The sequence below is a fragment of the Phyllobates terribilis genome, unplaced genomic scaffold, assembly GCF_046119375.1.
Source record: "Phyllobates terribilis strain yellow unplaced genomic scaffold, ASM4611937v1 Scaffold_5__5_contigs__length_657084704, whole genome shotgun sequence".
Taxonomy (NCBI): Eukaryota; Metazoa; Chordata; class Amphibia; order Anura; family Dendrobatidae; genus Phyllobates; species Phyllobates terribilis.
In genome coordinates, this window is record NW_027362765.1 from 370828292 (window position 1) to 370850022 (window position 21731).

Below are 21731 nucleotides of genomic sequence, written 5' to 3' on the forward strand. Positions count from 1 at the left end.
ATGATCACGGTGAGAGAAGGGACCGCCAGGGGCAGGAGTGATCAGGGTGAGAGACGGGACTGCCCGGGGCAGGAGTGATCAGGGTGAGAGACGGGACCGCCAGAGGCAGGAGTGAGCAGGGTGAGAGACGGGAGCGCCCGGGGCAGGAATGATCACGGTGAGAGAAGGGACCGCCAGGGGCAGGAGTGATCAGGGTGAGAGACGGGACTGCCCGGGGCAGGAGTGATCAGGGTGAGAGACGGGACCGCCAGAGGCAGGAGTGAGCAGGGTGAGAGACGGGACCGCCAGGGGCAGGAATGATCAGGGTGAGGGACGGAACCGCCCGAGGCAGGAATGATCAGGGTGAGAGACGGGAGAACCCCGGGGCGGGAGTGATCAGGGTGAGAGACGGGAGCGCCCGGGGCAGGAGTGATCAGGGTGAGAGACGGGAGCGCCCGGGGCAGGAATGATCAGGGTGAGGGACGGGACCGCCAGGGGTGGGAATTATCAGGGTGAGGGACGGGATCGCCCAGGGTGGGAATAATCAGGGTGAGAGATGGGACTGCCCAGGGCAGGAATGACCAGGGTGAGGGACAGGACCGCCCGGGGCAGGAATGATCAGGGTGAGGGACGGGACCGCCCGGGGCAGTGACTAATGTGCTGCGGAGATTTGGACACATTCCCGGCTATATAATGGAGCTGCAGAAGTGTCGGTGTCAGGATGACAGCAGCCGATCCCTGGGCTGGCAGCGGAGGAAATGAGCTGAGCTGGCAGCACCGTATACACCGGGGAGCGGCCGCTGTAGATCCTCAGTGATTGTGACAGTCCTGACAAATGAGGGGGAGATCGGCTTAGACGCATCAATCGTCCCCTGACTCAACTGATCGATCGCTAATCTGTCACTAATGCAATAAGTTTCTGAGAAGGGCCGGCAGAGGGCACAGGGATGGTGAAGGGGTATGAGGTGCAAAGGTAGTAATTACAGCTGGGGCCTAGTGTCTGAGGGGGCTCAGAGACCCCGGTACAAGAAATGAATATGCTAGGTGGGGGTCCTGGTACAGATCTAGCACTGACTCCAGGGGAGTCAGATCATGCATCTGCCCATGTTTCTAGGATACCGGATTGTACTCAGGTTTAATTCCATACTAAAAAGTGACGACACAGCGTCAGCTAAGGGGGGCATCTGAGAATGAAGGGGACACGGAGCCGATGTGCAAGAAATGGCAGGAAGACCCCATTAAAAAGGGTTGTTCTCATGGAGGCTTGTAAGGAGTGCACGCCGGGATTCACGCCGGTCCTAGAGCAGACACACTATGAAGCCCCACAATCTAGAGAGCGCGCACGAACCTTCAGCGCCTCCTTCTCCTTCTCCAGACGTTGGTGATCCAGATGGACCTTGACCAGAGCCGAATCCTTGGAGGTGATCTCTTCCTTCAGCTGGTCCACCTGGTGGTTCATGATCTTCAGCTTTCTCTTCATCTCGGTTATTTCATCCTGTGAAGAAGAACTTGAGGGTAATAATCAGCCTTCATGCGTCTTACAGGCCCATAACTAATGCAGAATCTAACATCCGGGAAAAAAGAATGGATGAAAAATTGTTTTGTTTTTTTTTAATAAAAAGATGGCAGAAAAGAGTAAATGATGAGAGCTGAACGCCATATTTTTTACTCTTTCATCAGATTTAGGGACAGGCTGATCATATTGGAATGATTGTGGCAGATATATAATTGACTACTGCCATACATGCTGCGCAACCATAAGGTGGCGCTACTGCGTCTAGCATGCCGTGAGTAATATTGTGTAACGCCCGCCGGCTTTGAAAACGTGGCGGAAATTTGTGCAAAATAAATGGAAGGTGCAAAATTGACAGATAGATACCAAACCATGCAAGGTTAATTTAAAGGGGTGTTCCTATTTGATGAAGAGACATTTGCTAGGACATGCCATCACATGATCGGTGGGGGTCTGATCTCTGGAATCCCCACCGATCCGAAGAACGTAGGGGCTGCAATGCTGGCTTTTCACTATGGTTGTCCGCAAGTGTCGCTGTGCAGTCCTCTGTACAGGCATAAGGGGGATGCGGCTATGAATCAGTGCTGCGTCTATCTCAGCATCAGTGGGGGTCCCAGAGGACGGACCCCACCAATCCTAAGAACAGAGGGGCTGCATTGCTGGAATCAATGCTGACTCTATCTCAGTATTAGTGGGGGTCCCAAAAGAAGGACCCCACCAATCCTAATAACGGCGGGGCTGCAATGCTGGCTTTTCACTATGGTTGTCCGCAAGTGTCGCTGTGCAGTCCTCTGTTCAGGCAGAAAGGGGGATGCGGCTATGAATCAGTGCTGCATCTATCTCAGGATCTGTGGGGGTCTCAGAGGACGGACCCCACCAATCCTAAGAACAGAGGGGCAGCAATGCTGGAATCAGTGCTGCCTCTATATCAGGATCAGTGGGGGTCCCAGAAGAAGGGGCTGCAATGCTGGAATCAGTGCTGCCTCTATATCAGGATCAGTGGGGGTCCCAGAAGAAGGACCCCACCAATCCTAAGAACGGAGGGGCTGCAATGCTGACTTTTCACTATGGCTGTCCGCAAGGGTCGCTGTGCAGTCCTCAGTACAGCCAGAAGGGGGATGCGGCTATGAATCAGTGCTGCGTCTATCTCAGGATCAGTGGGGGTCCCAGAGGACGGACCCCACCATTCCTAAGAATGGATGGGCTGCAATGCTGGAATCAATGCTGCTCCTATCTCAGGATCAGTGGGTGTCGCAGAGGACGGACCCCACCAATTCTAACAATGGAGGGGCTGCAATGCTGGAATCAGTGCTGCTTCTATCTCATGATCAGTGGGGGTCCCAGAAGATGGACCCCTCCAATCCTAAGAACAGAGAAGCTGCAATGCTGGATTCAGTGCTGCTTCTATCTCAGGATCAGTGGGGGTCCCAGAAGACGGACCCCACCAATCCTAAGAACGGAGGGGCTGCAATGTTGGAATGAGTCCTGCCTCTATTTCAGGATCAGTGGGGGGTCCCAGAGGAAGGACCCCACCAATCCTAATGCATGACATATCCTAGAGATAGGACTCCCCCTTAAAGGCATCCCACCATCGTGCACCTGAGCTTCTATGAGGTTCTTGCTGTACAGGTTCCGGTCGGATCTCACGGCTTCGTATAAATTCTGCTGCTGTTTCAGTTTGGTTTCGGCTTCCGCGATCTTTTTCTTATAGTCGAAGATCTGCATCTCCCGCACTTTGATATCCTCCATGTGCTGAAGAACCTGAGAGACGAGGGCGCAAGAATGAAGATTGACATCTGTATGAGTCTCCGGCACGGGGTGCAGACGATGTCGGGCGCCCACCTTCTGGGTCAGCTCGCTGGCCTCGTTGATGTACCGGTCCCGCTCCTTCTCCAGCTGGTAGATGATCTTCCGTTGTTTCTGCGCCTCCTCCTTGTAGCTGATGATTTCCTCTTCCAGGTTCCTCTTCGACTGCTCGTGGAGCTTCACCAGGTTCAGCTGTTTCTGGGTGGCATTGCCTGCTTTCAGGAGGTTCTACAAGAAAAGGAGACGTGTGAAGACATGTGGAGCATTTTATCCCCCCATAGACCTCTTCTCGTCTCACCATATTTGTACAGTTTAAAGGGGTCTTCCATCCCTATCTCCACTTAACTCTCTGCACATCCTGCTGCTCTCGAGTCTCAGCAGGGACTGGATGTGATGACAGCCGTCTGACCACTAAGGCCACTGATTGGCTGCAGCCGGGTCACTATATGGACAGGATGTCATCACTTCCGGTTCACGCGAAGATGATGGAGAAACGACACCGGAGCTGCAGGGGGGGTTCGGAGAGGTAATTAGCCCATCTTTCTTAATTTTTTTTGAACGATCCCTTCCTCCTAGACAATTTTTAAGAAGAAATTAAAGTCCCCTATAAATATAAATGTTTTACACTCAATCGCAGCTGGAGCTGCACTCAGAATTCTGCTGGATGCCTGTCTGCTTCTGGCTGCCGGTTGCAGTAACAGTGCGGTCATATCTTATATTACGTAGAACAAGATACATATCTAATGTGTATGGGGGTCTCTCATGTCCCCCCTACAGCCAATGTCACGGCAGAGAAGGATTGGACATGCTGGATATCAATATGTCCCACCCCTTGATCCGATGGGAGATGTCTGGTAGGTTTGACTGAGCCGGAGAGTCGGGAGGCAGAGCTGTCAGCCCAAAGCTCGCTAACTAAGCCTTTATTCTCTTCTCTCCTTTAATCGGTCAATCTATGAGCGGTCTCGGGTGTTTCCACAGTAACGGAGCGCTCACCTTGTTCAGCACGTCCCTCTCTCTGATGAGCTCGTCTGCGGCTTTCTTTTCCAGCTCCGCTTGTTTCTTAGCAGATTCCAGCTCTGGGGGAATATAGATGTATAATTAGTGTCAGGCCGGAAGCGATGCACTGTCAGAATGAGATTACACATCGATACGGGCGCAGAGACTCCCTCCGTCAGCAGCGCACTGCTCCTCACATCTCTGGGTCAGGTGCCGGAGTCAGGACGGGCGCAAAGACTCCCTCCGTCAGCAGAGCTCAGCACATCACTGGGTCAAGTACCGGAGTCAGGACGGGAGCAGAGACTCCCACCGTCAGCAGCGCTCTGCACATCACATCACTGGGTCAGGTACCGGAGTCAGGACGGGCGCAAAGACTCCCTCCATCAGCAGAGCTCTGCACCTCACTGGGTCAAGTACCAGAATAAGAACGGGCGCAGAGACTTCCACCGTCAGCAGCGCTCTGCACATCACATCACTGGGTCAGGTACCGGAGTCAGGACGGGCGCAAAGACTCCCTCCATCAGCAGAGCTCTGCACCTCACTGGGTCAAGTACCAGAATCAGGACGGGCGCAGAGACTCCCACCGTCAGCAGCGCTCTGCACATCACATCACTGGGTCAGGTACCGGAGTCAGGACGGGCGCAGAGACTCCCTCCATCAGCAGTGCTCAGCACCTCACATCACTGGGTCAGGTACCAGAGTCAGGACGGGCGCAGAGACTCCCTTCATAAGCAGTGCTCTGCACATCACTGGGTCAAGTACCGGAGTCAGGACGGGCACAGAGACTCCCTCCATCAGCAGCGCTCTGCACCTCACTGGGTCAAGTACCGGTATTAGGACAGGCGCAGAGACTCCCACCGTCAGCAGCGCTCTGCACATCACATCACTGGGTCAGGAACCGGAGTCAGGACGGGCGCAGAGACTCCCTCCGTCAGCAGTGCTCTGCACATCACTGGGTCAGGTATCGAATAAGGACGGGCTCAGAGACTCCCTCTGTCACCAGCGCTCTGCACCTCACTGGGTCAAGTACCGGAATCAGGACGGGTGCAGCGACTCCTTCAGTCAGCAGCGCTCCGCACCTCACATCACTGGGTCAGGTACCAGAGTCAGGACGGGCGCAGAGACTCCTTCTGTCAGCAGCGCTCTGCACATCACTGGGTCAGGTACTGGAGTCAGGACGGGCGCAGAGACTCCCTCCGTCAGCAGCACTCTGCACATCACTGGGTCAGTTACCGGAGTCATGACGGGCGCAGAGACTCCCTCCGTCAGCAGCGCTCTGCACATCACTGGGTCAGGTACTGGAGTCAGGATGGGCGCAGAGACTCCCTCCGTCAGCAGCACTCTGCACATTACTGGGTCAGTTACCGGAGTCAGGACGGGCACAGAGACTCCCTCTGTCAGCAGCGCACTGTACCTCACATCACTGAGTCAGGTGCCAGAGTCAGGACAGGCGCAGAGACTCCCTCCGTCAGCTGCGCTCTGCACATCACATCACTAGGTCAGGTGCCGGAGTCAGGATGGGCGTAGAGACTCCCTCCGTCAGCAGCGCACTGCACCTCACATCACTGGGTCAGGTGCCAGAATCAGGACGGGTGCAGAGACTCCTTCAGTCAGCAGCGCACTGAACCTCACATCACTGGGTCAGGTGCCGGAGTCAGGACAGGCGCAGAGACTCCCTCCGTCAGCTGCGCTCTGCACATCACATCACTAGGTCAGGTGCCGGAGTCAGGATGGGCGTAGAGATTCCCTCCGTCAGCAGCGCACTGCACCTCACATCACTGGGTCAGGTGCCGGAATCAGGACGGGTGCAGAGACTCCTTCAGTCAGCAGCGCACTGAACCTCACATCACTGGGTCAGGTGCCGGAGTCAGGACGGGTGCAGATTAGAGAGTTTCAGTCAGTGTGCAGCAGACAGGACGTGGACAGCACACTGACTCCGTGAAAACCATGGCAGCGTGCACCGTGCTCATTCGCAACGCTGTGCCCATGCACCCGGCGAGTTTGTGGAGCTGCACGCCAACCCAGCTATGCCCGAAATTTAGGCTCTTATAAACAAAATTTGCAGATGTGACCAATCCAAAAATTCAACATTCGTCCGAATCTGGCCTAAAAAGATTCCCCCATGTCCGGCTAATTAACTGTATAATTCCCAGCTCTGTTACTTCCCAATACACTGCAGATTTCCATCCCTCGTCCACTTTCTGCTTGCTGGCAGTGAATAGAAACCTTCTTGAGGATGAGAACCAGCTCTGAACATTTAGGGGGGTTTTTAAAAAGGAGAGATCTGATACTCTGTAATGTTGCTCCAGCCCATAAAATGTAAGCAAGAAGATTCCCATTCACTGACAATCAGCAGAAATCTTGAAAATGCATAAACCAGAAGACCCATGTAAGACTCTGGCACATGCTGGTTTTGCAGTGATGTTCTGGAGACGGTCAGGAGACCCTGTGTGGTGGATGTACTTACTGTGACAAAACAGCTTCTTATCTTAATCAGCCAGACGTCTAAATTTGTTAAGCCTAGAGAAATGCACTATTGTGTTTGTGTTGACTTTAGAACTTGTGTGTATTTCTGTGGTGGGTCAAGAAGGACAGACCAGTATTTGTATAACCCTGATTGTTGTCTTCTCTTGGGTATGAAACAATGATGTTTGTTACTATGCTGATTGCATACTGTATTAAAGCCAGCTAGATGTTAATTTAAACCAACTATGTAACTTGATTAAATGCACAAACAATGAGACCTGAGCCCTGTGGAATAATATCATCCCTAACCCATGACCTGTGGATGTGTATTTGAAAGGACACTTGGAACTATTTAAGAAACATATGCCTCTATAGCAAGCAGATTTGAAACAGAAAATTGAAAGAGACTTTACAAGGAGAAAAGATCAGACTCTCTTCAGACTATCAGCTTGGTAGCATGGCTTTATCCAAAGAGACAAAGATTTGGATTATACATGATTCCAGCCTAAGGGTATATTGTCCTCACTGGAAAGATAAGGATCTGCTCTACTGACCATCAGAGAGCCCATGGATACATTTGGGGAGCCCCATGGATATGTTGTTTGGGGTTGCCAGGTGGGACCCTCTGGTCGCCTGGAACCCATGGAGACATTCGGAGAAGCCAGAGTGGGACCAGCCGGTCATCTGGCCCCATTGAAACTCGTGGAGAGGCCAAGGTGAGAACCTCGGGTCTCCTGACCTTGTACCTCGATGGACTGTCAACTTCCCAAGCATGCCGCTACCTCCACTCTGTGGGGGCCCGCCAGAAGCAGGGGGCCACTGGTTGAGGTAGTTGACCCTAGAAGTCCCAAAGTCGCAGCTGTTCTATCCCAGGCGGGCGGAGAAGGAAGGGTGAGACTGTGTAATGTTGGACCATCTTGGGTATTTGATGGGACTGTTCTATGTGTTTATTATCTGTTTGGTGGTTCAATAAAGTATTGCCACGCTGTTTTACCCTCACCCTGTGTTGCCTGAGTAGTGTTAAGCCAACGGAAGACCCCAGGTCTCCACACTTACCTTGTGCCTATACTGACACACTGTAACAAGCTTTCAGCTCTGTGAGCAGGACTAAAGATGGAGGCAAGAATAGTGCAGCAAGCAGAGCTATACTTAATGTCAAATTGACGGAAACCGTGACTGGATGGAGAATAGAAAAAATAAATATTTCCATTCACTGACAGCAAGAGAACGGTGAGAAATTGATATTGTATCTACATAAAACAGGCGCAACTCATCAGTGTGTGAGGTCCTGACGAGCGCGGACCCTTCACCTCTCTCCAGCCCACTGATCTGGTTTCTCAGCGTCTCCCTCTGCTGCTCCACCTCGATCTTCTGCTCCTCCATCTGCCGGTATTTCCTCTGGATCGACTCTCTGACCTTGGAAAGTTTGGAGATCTCCTGCCGCATCTGGCCGATCTCATCTTCTCTAGACTGTGAACGGGAAGAAAGAAGGAGTCGAGATGAAGGCTGGAAACATCCCGTGCGGACAGGTGCCCCACAGATCAATACCATCGGGGTCCTCATCATCGGTGAAAAGGCTGGAGACCCCCAAGAACCCCTATGGTTATGCTGAACTCGGGCAGAAGGACAGGTACAACGCTACTGGCTAAAGGCCGCCTCTGGACCCCCCTCGGACCACCCGACAAAACTCTCAAGGGACGCACAGGTTTTCTTAGGGAATATTTACAAGACGTCTCTCACCCACTTTTGTGACCCCGCTGTATGGGACCATGTGAAAAAAAACAAACAAAACAAGAAAAGTAAAGTGAAAACTTTTTACCAACTTTTTGTAAACATATTTTTTGATTCCTCTTGTTCGTAAGCTCACAGCCTGAGGGGATCCTCTCCGATAAAATGTGCGATAAAATACACAAATATCTATAATGATCATATGAGTACAATCCCAGATTACTGCTGATCAGGGAGCCGCGGAAAACAAACTTTGCCGCACCGCGTCGTGTTCCCCTCTGAACTGTAAAGCGTTGTGCAACATGTTGGTGCCATATCAATAGAAAATAGTATCTACCTAGTTTTACACCTCTTTATTGTCAGCTTTTTGTTGCTTTTTGCCTCTTTGATCATAAGGGGGTGTGGCTTATGGGAAAAAGAGGAGTGGCTTAAAGAGGAATGGAGGTAAGGTTTAATGTGAAAGGAAGTGTGGCATCATGGGAATGGGAACAATAGGCTTATATTGAAAAGGAGGTGTGTTCTAGAGAGAAAGGAAGTGTGACATCCAGGGCAAAGAGGTGTGGCTTAGAGGGGGAAGGAAGTGCTGCTTCAAAGGAAAAGACGTGTGGCTTAGAGGGGGAAGGAAGTGCTGCTTCAAAGGAAAAGAGGTGTGGCTTAGAAGGTGAAGGTGTGTGGCTTAGAAGAAAAAGAGGCGTGACTTACAAAAAAGAGGTGTGGTTTGGCGGAAAAATAGGTGTGGCTCAAAATATACCAAATATTACCAAATTTTAGACCAAAAAGTGACACAAACTAAGCCAACCAAGTAAAGGTGGACAAACTTTCTCAAGATGCTCCACATTTATCATCCATGAGCCACTGCCATCAATTATTGAGCATTTTCAGACATTTTGTGTTTATTTTTTGGTGGGGAACCTCTCATTTCAGACATTCAGCCCCAACATTTTAAATGCTACCGATGTAGACGGGAGGTAGTCGCTGGTCCCACAGGTCACGCGCAGGACATGTTAGCACCATGATGAAAGACGGATGGTGTTACTGTACCTTTAATTCCAGCTGCTTCTGCTGGTTCTCCTGGGTCAGCTGCTCGTTGGACAGGACGTGCTGCTCGTTCTCCTGCTGTAGTTTGCCGTTTCGCAGCTGGAACTGTTCTAGCTCTTTACCAACTCTCTCATTTAGGATCTACAAGAAATGTACAAAAGTCAATTATATGAAAGGTGTCAGCTGCCAACTCAAGATTGACTTATACCTCCCCTTCACTGACAGAAATACAAACGTCATGCACTGATCCCAGGTTACACCCAGTACAATACTCAAGAGCTGCATTCTTCCATTTGTTATTGGAAACGGTAACCATGTGAGAATAGTGAGCACAGCTCTGGATTATAATACAGGGTGTAACTCAGGATCAGTAATGTAATGTATGTACACAGTGACTGCACCAGCAGAATAGTGAGTGCAGCTCTGGAGTATAATACAGGGTGTAACTCAGGATCAGTAATGTATTGTATGTACACAGTGACTGCACCAGCAGAATAGTGAGTGCAGCTCTGGAGTATAATACAGGATGTAACTCAAGATCAGTAATGTAATGTATGTACACAGTGACTGCACCAGCAGAATAGTGAGTGCAGCTCTGGAGTATAATACAGGATGTAACTCAGGATCAGTAATGTAATGTATGTACACAGTGACTGCACCAGCAGAATAGTGAGTGCAGCTCTGGAGTATAATACAGGATGTAACTCAGGATCAGTAATGTAATGTATGTACACAGTGACTGCACCAGCAGAATAGTGAGTGCAGCTCTGGAGTATAATACAGGATGTAACTCAGGATCAGTAATGTAATGTATGTACACAGTGACTGCACCAGCAGAATAGTGAGTGCAGCTCTGGAGTATAATACAGGATGTAACTCAGGATCAGTAATGTAATGTATGTACACAGTGACTGCACCAGCAGAATAGTGAGTGCAGCTCTGGAGTATAATACAGGGTGTAACTCAGGATCAGTAATGTAATGTATGTACACAGTGACTGCACCAGCAGAATAGTGAGTGCAGCTCTGGAGTATAATACAGGATGTAACTCAGGATCAATAATGTAATGTATGTACACAGTGACTGCACCAGCAGAATAGTGAGTACAGCTCTGGAGTATAATGCAGGATGTAACTCAGGATCAGTAATGTAATGTATGTGCACAGTGACTGCACCAGCAGAATAGTGAGTGCAGCTCTGGAGTATAATACAGGATGTAACTCAGGATCAGTAATGTAATGTATGTACACAGTGACTGCACCAGCAGAATAGTGAGTGCAGCTCTGGAGTATAATACAGGATGTAACTCAGGATCAGTAATGTAATGTATGCACACAGTGACTGCACCAGCAGAATAGTGAGTGCAGCTCTGGAGTATAATACAGGGTGTAACTCAGGATCAGTAATATAATGTATGTACACAGTGACTGCACCAGCAGAATAGTGAGTGCAGCTCTGGAGTATAATACAGGGTGTAACTCAGGATCAGTAATGTATTGTATGTACACAGTGACTGCACCAGCAGAATAGTGAGTGCAGCTCTGGAGTATAATACAGGATGTAACTCAGGATCAATAATGTAATGTATGTACACAGTGACTGCACCAGCAGAATAGTGAGTGCAGCTCTGGAGTATAATACAGGATGTAACTCAGGATCAGTAATGTAATGTATGTGCACAGTGACTGCACCAGCAGAATAGTGAGTGCAGCTCTGGAGTATAATACAGGATGTAACTCAGGATCAGTAATGTAATGTATGCACACAGTGACTGCACCAGCAGAATAGTGAGTGCAGCTCTGGAGTATAATACAGGATGTAACTCAGGATCAGTAATGTAATGTATGTACACAGTGACTGCACCAGCAGAATAGTGAGTGCAGCTCTGGAGTATAATACAGGGTGTAACTCAGGATCAGTAATGTATTGTATGTACACAGTGACTGCACCAGCAGAATAGTGAGTGCAGCTCTGGAGTATAATACAGGATGTAACTCAGGATCAGTAATGTAATGTATGTACATAGTGACTGCACCAGTAGAATAGTGAGTGCAGCTCTGGAGTATAATACATGATGTAACTCAGGATCAGTAATGTAATGTATGTACACAGTGACTGCACCAGCAGAATAGTGAGTGCAGCTCTGGAGTATAATACAGGAGGTAACTCAGAATCAGTAATGTAATGTATGTACACAGTGACTGCACCAGCAGAATAGTGAGTGCAGCTCTGGAGTATAATACAGGATGTAACTCAGGATCAGTAATGTAATGTATGTACACAGTGACTGCACCAGCAGAATAGTGAGTGCAGCTCTGGAGTATAATACAGGATGTAACTCAGGATCAGTACAGGATCAGTAATGTAATGTATGTACACAGTGACTGCTCCAGCAGAATAGTGAGTGCAGCTCTGGAGTATAATACAGGAGGTAACTCAGAATCAGTAATGTAATGTATGTACACAGTGACTGCACCAGCAGAATAGTGAGTGCAGCTCTGGAGTATAATACAGGATGTAACTCAGGATCAGTAATGTAATGTATGTACACAGTGACTGCACCAGCGGAATAGTGAGTGTAGCTCTGGAGTATAATACAGGATGTAACTCAGGATCAGTACAGGATCAGTAATGTAATGTATGTACACAGTGACATACTCCAGAGCTGCACTCACTATTCTGCTGGAGCAAATACAGGATGTAACTCAGGATCAGTAATGTAATGTATGTACATAGTGACTGCACCAGTAGAATAGTGAGTGCAGCTCTGGAGTATAATACATGATGTAACTCAGGATCAGTAATGTAATGTATGTACACAGTGACTGCACCAGCAGAATAGTGAGTGCAGCTCTGGAGTATAATACAGGGTGTAACTCAGGATCAGTAATGTATTGTATGTACACAGTGACTGCACCAGCAGAATAGTGAGTGCAGCTCTGGAGTATAATACAGGATGTAACTCAGGATCAGTAATGTAATGTATGTACATAGTGACTGCACCAGTAGAATAGTGAGTGCAGCTCTGGAGTATAATACATGATGTAACTCAGGATCAGTAATGTAATGTATGTACACAGTGACTGCACCAGCAGAATAGTGAGTGCAGCTCTGGAGTATAATACAGGAGGTAACTCAGGATCAGTAATGTAATGTATGTACACAGTGACTGCACCAGCAGAATAGTGAGTGCAGCTCTGGAGTATAATACAGGATGTAACTCAGGATCAGTAATGTAATGTATGTACACAGTGACTGCACCAGCAGAATAGTGAGTGCAGCTCTGGAGTATAATACAGGATGTAACTCAGGATCAGTACAGGATCAGTAATGTAATGTATGTACACAGTGACTGCTCCAGCAGAATAGTGAGTGCAGCTCTGGAGTATAATACAGGAGGTAACTCAGAATCAGTAATGTAATGTATGTACACAGTGACTGCACCAGCAGAATAGTGAGTGCAGCTCTGGAGTATAATACAGGATGTAACTCAGGATCAGTAATGTAATGTATGTACACAGTGACTGCACCAGCGGAATAGTGAGTGTAGCTCTGGAGTATAATACAGGATGTAACTCAGGATCAGTACAGGATCAGTAATGTAATGTATGTACACAGTGACATACTCCAGAGCTGCACTCACTATTCTGCTGGAGCAAATACAGGATGTAACTCAGGATCAGTAATGTAATGTATGTACATAGTGACTGCACCAGTAGAATAGTGAGTGCAGCTCTGGAGTATAATACATGATGTAACTCAGGATCAGTAATGTAATGTATGTACACAGTGACTGCACCAGCAGAAAAGTGAGTGCAGCTCTGGAGTATAATACAGGAGGTAACTCAGAATCAGTAATGTAATGTATGTACACAGTGACTGCACCAGCAGAATAGTGAGTGCAGCTCTGGAGTATAATACAGGATGTAACTCAGGATCAGTAATGTAATGTATGTACACAGTGACTGCACCAGCAGAATAGTGAGTGCAGCTCTGGAGTATAATACAGGATGTAACTCAGGATCAGTAATGTAATGTATGTACACAGTGACTGCACCAGCAGAATAGTGAGTGCAGCTCAGGAGTATAATACAGGAGGTAACTCAGGATCAGTACAGGATCAGTAATGTAATGCATGTACACAGTGACTGCACCAGCAGAATAGTGAGTGCAGCTCTGGAGTATAATACAGGAGGTAACTCAGAATCAGTAATGTAATGTATGTACACAGTGACTGCACCAGCAGAATAGTGAGTGCAGCTCTGGAGTATAATACAGGATGTAACTCAGGATCAGTACAGGATCAGTAATGTAATGTATGTACACAGTGACTGCACCAGCAGAATAGTGAGTGCAGCTCTGCAGTATAATACAGGATGTAACTCAGGATCAGTAATGTAATGTATGTACACAGTGACTGCTCCAGCAGAATAGTGAGTACAGCTCTGGAGTATAATACAGGATGTAACTCAGGATCAGTAATGTAATGTATGTACACAGTGACTGCACCAGCAGAATAGTGAGTACAGCTCTGGAGTATAATACAGGATGTAACTCAGGATCAGTAATGTAATGTATGTACACAGTGACTGCTCCAGCAGAATAGTGAGTGCAGCTCTGCAGTATAATACAGGATGTAACTTAGGATCAGTAATGTAATGTATGTACACAGTGACTGCACCAGCAGAATAGTGAGTGCAGCTCTGGAGTATAATACAGGATGTAACTCAGGATCAGTAATGTAATGTATGTACACAGTGACTGCACCAGCAGAATAGTGAGTGCAGCTCTGGAGTATAATACAGGATGTAACTCAGGATCAGTAATGTAATGTATGTACACAGTGACTGCACCAGCAGAATAGTGAGTGCAGCTCTGGAGTATAATACAGGATGTAACTCAGGATCAGTAATGTAATGTATGTACACAGTGACTGCACCAGCAGAATAGTGAGTGCAGCTCTGGAGGATAATACAGGATGTAACTCAGGATCAGTACAGGATCAGTAATGTAATGTATGTACACAGTGACTGCACCAGCAGAATAGTGAGTGCAACTCTGGAGTATAATACAGGATGTAACTCAGGATCAGTAATGTAATGTATGTACACAGTGACTGCACCAGCAGAATAGTGAGTGCAGCTCTGGAGGATAATACAGGATGTAACTCAGGATCAGTACAGGATCAGTAATGTAATGTATGTACACAGTGACTGCACCAGCAGAATAGTGAGTGCAGCTCTGGAGTATAATACAGGACGTAACTCAGGATCAGTAATGTAATGTATGTACACAGTGACTCCACTAGCAGAATAGTGAGTGCAGCTCTGGAGTATAATACAGGATGTAACTCAGGATCAGTACAGGATCAGTAATGTAATGTATGTGAACAGTGAGTGCACCAGCAGAATAGTGAGTGCAGCTCTGGAGGATAATACAGGATGTAACTCAGGATCAGTACAGGATCAGTAATGTAATGTATGTACACAGTGACTGCTCCAGCAGAATAGTGAGTGCAGCTCTGGAGCATAATACAGGATGTAACTCAGGATCAGTACAAGATCAGTAATGTAATGTATGTTCACAGTGACTCCATCAGCAGAATAGTGAGTGCAGCTCTGGAGTATAATACAGGATGTATATAATGTTATATACAGTAGTGCAGAGAGAACTAAACTACTTGAAGACTTGATTACATTGCGCCCTTCATCCTCGATCGTCCTCTGCCAGATTGAAGATCATCTCTTTCATGGCGTTTTGGAGCAGCTGGCGGATGAATATTTAATGCCCATTCGCCCAGCGCGGGCTGCCTGTCATTGTAATCACTGTAAATGAGGGTGAGGCGTGGATGGGCGCTGCCAGCTGCGGGCGAGCAGTAAAGTGTGATCTCGTCCTCTGCTGGAATCTTCCAGACGCATTTGGCTGTAATTAGTGATCTTTACTGACGCGCTCGCAATTATTAGATCGCTAATTGCTAACATTTGTTCTGTAAAGTTTATCAACAGCAACCTGGGTGTTCTCTATCCCTCTTAAAGGGCCCCTAAGTCTGGATTTATATTTCTCGGCTTTAGATGCCTTATGTCATTAAAGTATGAAAAATATTTATAATAATAAATATATTCAGATTTTACATCATTATTGAGATTTTTGTAACCATGCAAAGATCCAACCTCATGTAAATAACCCCTTCTAATGCACAATCTGCTCCTGCTGTGTGTAGCTCACAGAGGATTGCCGACCGGACACGGCGCAGCTACCCCCGGGGGGGGTATTAGGTCAGCACACGATATAAGGGGCTATTATAAACTACGCTGTTTAGTTTCCCAATCTGTGATGATGTGGACGGGCAGCGCCACATGGCCCATTTCTCTGCCGACATCCCTTACCTGCACCCTATAGGTCGCTCCGTCCGGCCCTTTATCAGTACTGGTAAAGGTGCATTTACACCTGCTGAACGTTTATACACGGGTTGGTCAGCGGTCGTTTATTGGCTGACAGACAGCATTTTGCTCCTTTGTCGGGTGATTGTTGTCAGTGGTTACACAGAACGATAATCGCCACTTATTCCCAAGGTCTACTTGTCCCAAAAAAACAGATGTTAGCATGGACCTCAGTTAGTTCATTGCCTTCTAGTTTCCAGTCTTCTTCCCCCTCTGCTTACTCTCCCCTTATAGTCTGGAGTAAGCACCCAGTACATTTCCTTTCCCTTCTGGGAAATGAAAATATAGTTCCCAGTCTGTATTTTGTACCCTCAGGGGACTGTAAATATAGCCCTGAGTATTTGCCTCGTCAGATGTAAACTTAGTCCCCAGAATGTTCCAAGTCCATCTCCTTCCCCCTCTGACAGCTGGAAATACAGTCCCCAGTAAGTATCCTCATTGGACAGTAAATGAAATCCTCAGTATGTTCTTAGTGCGTCTCCTTCCCTCTTTTGGGACTGTAAATATAGTTTCTTTTCTTTTAAACATCTTTTTATTGACGTTTTATAAAAGGAATAACAGTTTGGAAAAATATAACATAGTTTGGTAAACAGTTCGAAAAGATATTGTTACAAAGAATGCAAAAATGACCGAACAATACTTCGTTAATTCAAGCAGTCTCAAAAGGATTTCAGTTAAACAGTTGAGTGCTAAGGAGAACGGGGAGGGTATCCTTTCTCATTCATTAGTCATATCTGGGATCATTTAGTAAAGTAACAATTTTCTTGTAAATTTAGTCTATTAAAATAACATAAAAGCTGACAAATACAAAATTTAGGAGGGTAAAGTAAAGGTAGAAAGAGGGAAAGAATAAGGAAGAGTGGGGGGTGGAGGGGTAGGAATTAGGTTAATTAGGTTAACTACGTCCCTAGTAAGTTTCAATTGGTCTCTACTCTCCTTCTGACAGCTATAAATATAGTCCCTGTCAATCTCCTTACACCTGTGGAAGCTGTAAATATGGTGCTCAGAAAGTTCTCAGTTGGATCTCCTCTCCTCTATGGGGGCTAAAAATATACTCCTTATAAAAGTTCCCAATTAGTCTGCTTCCACCTCTGATTCCAGTCAGATCATCTCCTTCTCCCTCTGACAGCTGTAAATATAGCCTCCAGTCAGCTACCAGTCCATCTCCTTCTCCCTCTGACAGCTGTAAATATAGCCTCCTGTCAGCTCCCAGTCCATCTCCTTCTCCCTCTGACAGCTGTAAATATAGCCTCCTGTCAGCTACCAGTCCATCTCCTTCTCCCTCTGACAGCTGTAAATATAGCCTCCTGTCAGCTACCAGTCCATATCCTTCTCCCTCTGACAGCTGTAAATATAGCCTCCAGTCATCTCCCAGTCCATCTCCTTCTCCCTCTGATAGCTGTAAATATAGCCTCCAGGCAGCTCCCAGTCCATCTCCTTCTCCCTCTGACAGCTGTAAATATAGCCTCCTGCCAGCTACCCGGTCTATCTCCTTCTCCCTCTGACAGCTGTAAATATAGCCTCCTGTCAGCTCCCAGTCTATCTCCTTCTCCCTCTGACAGCTGTAAATATAGCCTCCTGTCAGCTCCCAGTCCATCTCCTTCTCCCTCTGACATCCGTAAATATAGCCTCCAGGCAGCTCCCAGTCCATCTCCTTCTCCCTCTGACAGCTGTAAATATAGCCTCCAGTCATCTCCCAGTCAGTCTCCTTCTCCCTCTGACAGCTGTAAATATAGCATCCAGGCAGCTCCGGGTCCATCTCCTTCTCCCTCTGACAGCTGTAAATATAGCCTCCAGTCATCTCCTTCTCCCTCTGACAGCTGTAAATATAGCCTCCTGTCAGCTCCCAGTCCATCTCCTTCTCCTTCTGACAGCTGTAAATATAGCCTCCAGTCAGCTCCCAGTCCATCTCCTTCTCCCTCTGACAGCTGTCAATATAGCCTCAAGGCAGCTCCCAGTCCATCTCCTTCTCTCTCTGATAGCTGTAAATATAGCCTCCTGTCAGCTCCCAGTCCATCTCCTTCTGACAGCTGTAAATATAGCCTCGTGTCAGCTCCCAGTCCATCTCCTTCTCCCTCTGACAGCTGTAAATATAGCCTCCAGGCAGCTCCCAGTCCATCTCCTTCTCCCTCTGACAGCTGTAAATATAGCCTCCTCTCAGCTACCAGTCCATCTCCTTCTCCCTCTGACAGCGGTAAATAAAGCATCCAGGCAGCTCCCAGTCCATCTCCTTCTCCCTCTGACAGCTGTAAATATAGGCTCCAGTCATCTCCCAGTCCATCTCCTTCTCCCTCTGACAGCTGTAAATATAGCCTCCAGGCAGCTCCCAGTCAGTCTCCTTCTCCCTCTGACAGCTGTAAATATAGCCTCCTGTCAGCTCCCAGTCCATCTCCTTCTCCCTCTGACAGCTGTAAATATAGCCTCCAGGCAGCTCCCAGTCCATCTCCTTCTCCCTCTGACAGCTGTAAATATAGCCTCCTGTCAGCTCCCAGTCCATCTCCTTCTCCCTCTGACAGCTGTAAATATAGCCTCCTGTCAGCTCCCAGTCCATCTCCTTCTCCCTCTGACAGCTGTAAATATAGCCTCTTGTCAGCTCCCAGTCCATCTCCTTCTGACAGCTGTAAATATAGCCTCCTGTCAGCTCCCAGTCCATCTCCTTCTCCCTCTGATAGCTGTAAATATAGCCTTCAGGCAGCTCCCAGTCCATCTCTTTCTGACAGCTGTAAATATAGCCTCCAGGCAGCTCCCAGTCCATCTCCTTCTCCCTCTGACAGCTGTAAATATAGCCTCCTGTCAGCTCCCAGTCCATCTCCTTCTCCCTCTGACAGCTGTAAATATAGCCTCCTGTCAGCTCCCAGTCTATCTCCTTCTCCCTCTGACAGCTGTAAATATAGCCTCCTGTCAGCTCCCAGTCCATCTCCTTCTCCCTCTGACATCCGTAAATATAGCCTCCAGGCAGTTCCCAGTCCATCTCCTTCTCCCTCTGACAGCTGTAATTATAGCCTCCAGTCATCTCCCAGTCAGTCTCCTTCTCCCTCTGACAGCTGTAAATATAGCATCCAGGCAGCTCCGGGTCCATCTCCTTCTCCCTCTGACAGCTGTAAATATAGCCTCCAGTCATCTCCTTCTCCCTCTGACAGCTGTAAATATAGCCTCCTGTCAGCTCCCAGTCCATCTCCTTCTCCTTCTGACAGCTGTAAATATAGCCTCCAGTCAGCTCCCAGTCCATCTCCTTCTCCCTCTGACAGCTGTAAATATAGCCTCAAGGCAGCTCCCAGTCCATCTCCTTCTCTCTCTGATAGCTGTAAATATAGCCTCCTGTCAGCTCCCAGTCCATCTCCTTCTGACAGCTGTAAATATAGCCTCGTGTCAGCTCCCAGTCCATCTCCTTCTCCCTCTGACAGCTGTAAATATAGCCTCCAGGCAGCTCCCAGTCCATCTCCTTCTCCCTCTGACAGCTGTAAATATAGCCTCCAGTCATCTCCCAGTCAGTCTCCTTCTCCCTCTGACAGCTGTAAATAAAGCATCCAGGCAGCTCCCAGTCCATCTCCTTCTCCCTCTGACAGCTGTAAATATAGGCTCCAGTCATCTCCCAGTCCATCTCCTTCTCCCTCTGACAGCTGTAAATATAGCCTCCAGGCAGCTCCCAGTCAGTCTCCTTCTCCCTCTGACAGCTGTAAATATAGCCTCCTGTCAGCTCCCAGTCCATCTCCTTCTCCCTCTGACAGCTGTAAATATAGCCTCCAGGCAGCTCCCAGTCTATCTCCTTCTCCCTCTGACAGCTGTAAATATAGCCTCCAGGCAGCTCCCAGTCCATCTCCTTCTCCCTCTGACAGCTGTAAATATAGCCTCCTGTCAGCTCCCAGTCCATCTCCTTCTCCCTCTGACAGCTGTAAATATAGCCTCCTGTCAGCTCCCAGTCCATCTCCTTCTCCCTCTGACAGCTGTAAATATAGCCTCTTGTCAGCTCCCAGTCCATCTCCTTCTGACAGCTGTAAATATAGCCTCCTGTCAGCTCCCAGTCCATCTCCTTCTCCCTCTGATAGCTGTAAATATAGCCTTCAGGCAGCTCCCAGTCCATCTCTTTCTGACAGCTGTAAATATAGCCTCCAGGCAGCTCCCAGTCCATCTCCTTCTCCCTCTGACAGCTGTAAATATAGCCTCCTGTCAGCTCCCAGTCCATCTCCTTCTCCCTCTGACAGCTGTAAATATAGCCTCCTGTCAGCTCCCAGTCTATCTCCTTCTCCCTCTGACAGCTGTAAATATAGCCTCCTGTCAGCTCCCAGTCCATCTCCTTCTCCCTCTGACATCCGTAAATATAGCCTCCAGGCAGTTCCCAGTCCATCTCCTTCTCCCTCTGACAGCTGTAATTATAGCCTCCAGTCATCTCCCAGTCAGTCTCCTTCTCCCTCTGACAGCTGTAAATATAGCATCCAGGCAGCTCCGGGTCCATCTCCTTCTCCCTCTGACAGCTGTAAATATAGCCTCCAGTCATCTCCTTCTCCCTCTGACAGCTGTAAATATAGCCTCCTGTCAGCTCCCAGTCCATCTCCTTCTCCTTCTGACAGCTGTAAATATAGCCTCCAGTCAGCTCCCAGTCCATCTCCTTCTCCCTCTGACAGCTGTAAATATAGCCTCAAGGCAGCTCCCAGTCCATCTCCTTCTCTCTCTGATAGCTGTAAATATAGCCTCCTGTCAGCTCCCAGTCCATCTCCTTCTGACAGCTGTAAATATAGCCTCGTGTCAGCTCCCAGTCCATCTCCTTCTCCCTCTGACAGCTGTAAATATAGCCTCCAGGCAGCTCCCAGTCCATCTCCTTCTCCCTCTGACAGCTGTAAATATAGCCTCCAGTCATCTCCCAGTCAGTCTCCTTCTCCCTCTGACAGCTGTAAATAAAGCATCCAGGCAGCTCCCAGTCCATCTCCTTCTCCCTCTGACAGCTGTAAATATAGGCTCCAGTCATCTCCCAGTCCATCTCCTTCTCCCTCTGACAGCTGTAAATATAGCCTCCAGGCAGCTCCCAGTCAGTCTCCTTCTCCCTCTGACAGCTGTAAATATAGCCTCCTGTCAGCTCCCAGTCCATCTCCTTCTCCCTCTGACAGCTGTAAATATAGCCTCCAGGCAGCTCCCAGTCTATCTCCTTCTCCCTCTGACAGCTGTAAATATAGCCTCCTGTCAGCTCCCAGTCCATCTCCTTCTCCCTCTGACAGCTGTAAATATAGCCTCCTGTCAGCTCCCAGTCCATCTCCTTCTCCCTCTGACAGCTGTAAATATAGCCTCTTGTCAGCTCCCAGTCCATCTCCTTCTGACAGCTGTAAATATAGCCTCCAGGCAGCTCCCAGTCAGTCTCCTTCTCCCTCTGACAGCTGTAAATATAGCCTCCTGTCAGCTCCCAGTCCATCTCCTTCTCCCTCTGACAGCTGTAAATATAGCCTCGTGTCAGCTCCCAGTCCATCTCCTTCTCCCTCTGACAGCTGTAAATATAGCCTCCAGGCAGCTCCCAGTCCATCTCCTTCTCCCTCTGACAGCTGTAAATATAGCCTCCAGTCATCTCCCAGTCAGTCTCCTTCTCCCTCTGACAGCTGTAAATATAGCATCCAGGCAGCTCCCAGTCCATCTCCTTCTCCCTCTGACAGCTGTAAATATAGCCTCCAGTCATCTCCCAGTCCATCTCCTTCTCCCTCTGACAGCTGTAAATATAGCCTCCAGGCAGCTCCCAGTCAGTCTCCTTCTCCCTCTGACAGCTGTAAATATAGCCTCCTGTC

General features: G+C 48.2%; 1 protein-coding gene across 2 annotated transcripts in view; it reads right to left on the reverse strand.

Moving 5' to 3' along the window:
* CFAP58 (cilia and flagella associated protein 58) overlaps nt 1-21731 on the reverse strand; it is a 74791-nt gene that overhangs the window by 38381 nt on the left and 14679 nt on the right. For both annotated transcript variants that reach the window (XM_073684760.1, XM_073684761.1), the window contains exons 6-11: nt 9530-9667; nt 8071-8230; nt 4292-4374; nt 3335-3526; nt 3092-3253; nt 1328-1474 (exon numbers count right to left, since the gene is read on the reverse strand). In XM_073684760.1, coding sequence (XP_073540861.1) covers nt 1328-1474; nt 3092-3253; nt 3335-3526; nt 4292-4374; nt 8071-8230; nt 9530-9667 — 882 coding nt within the window. The remainder of the gene's footprint in view (nt 1-1327; nt 1475-3091; nt 3254-3334; nt 3527-4291; nt 4375-8070; nt 8231-9529; nt 9668-21731) is intronic.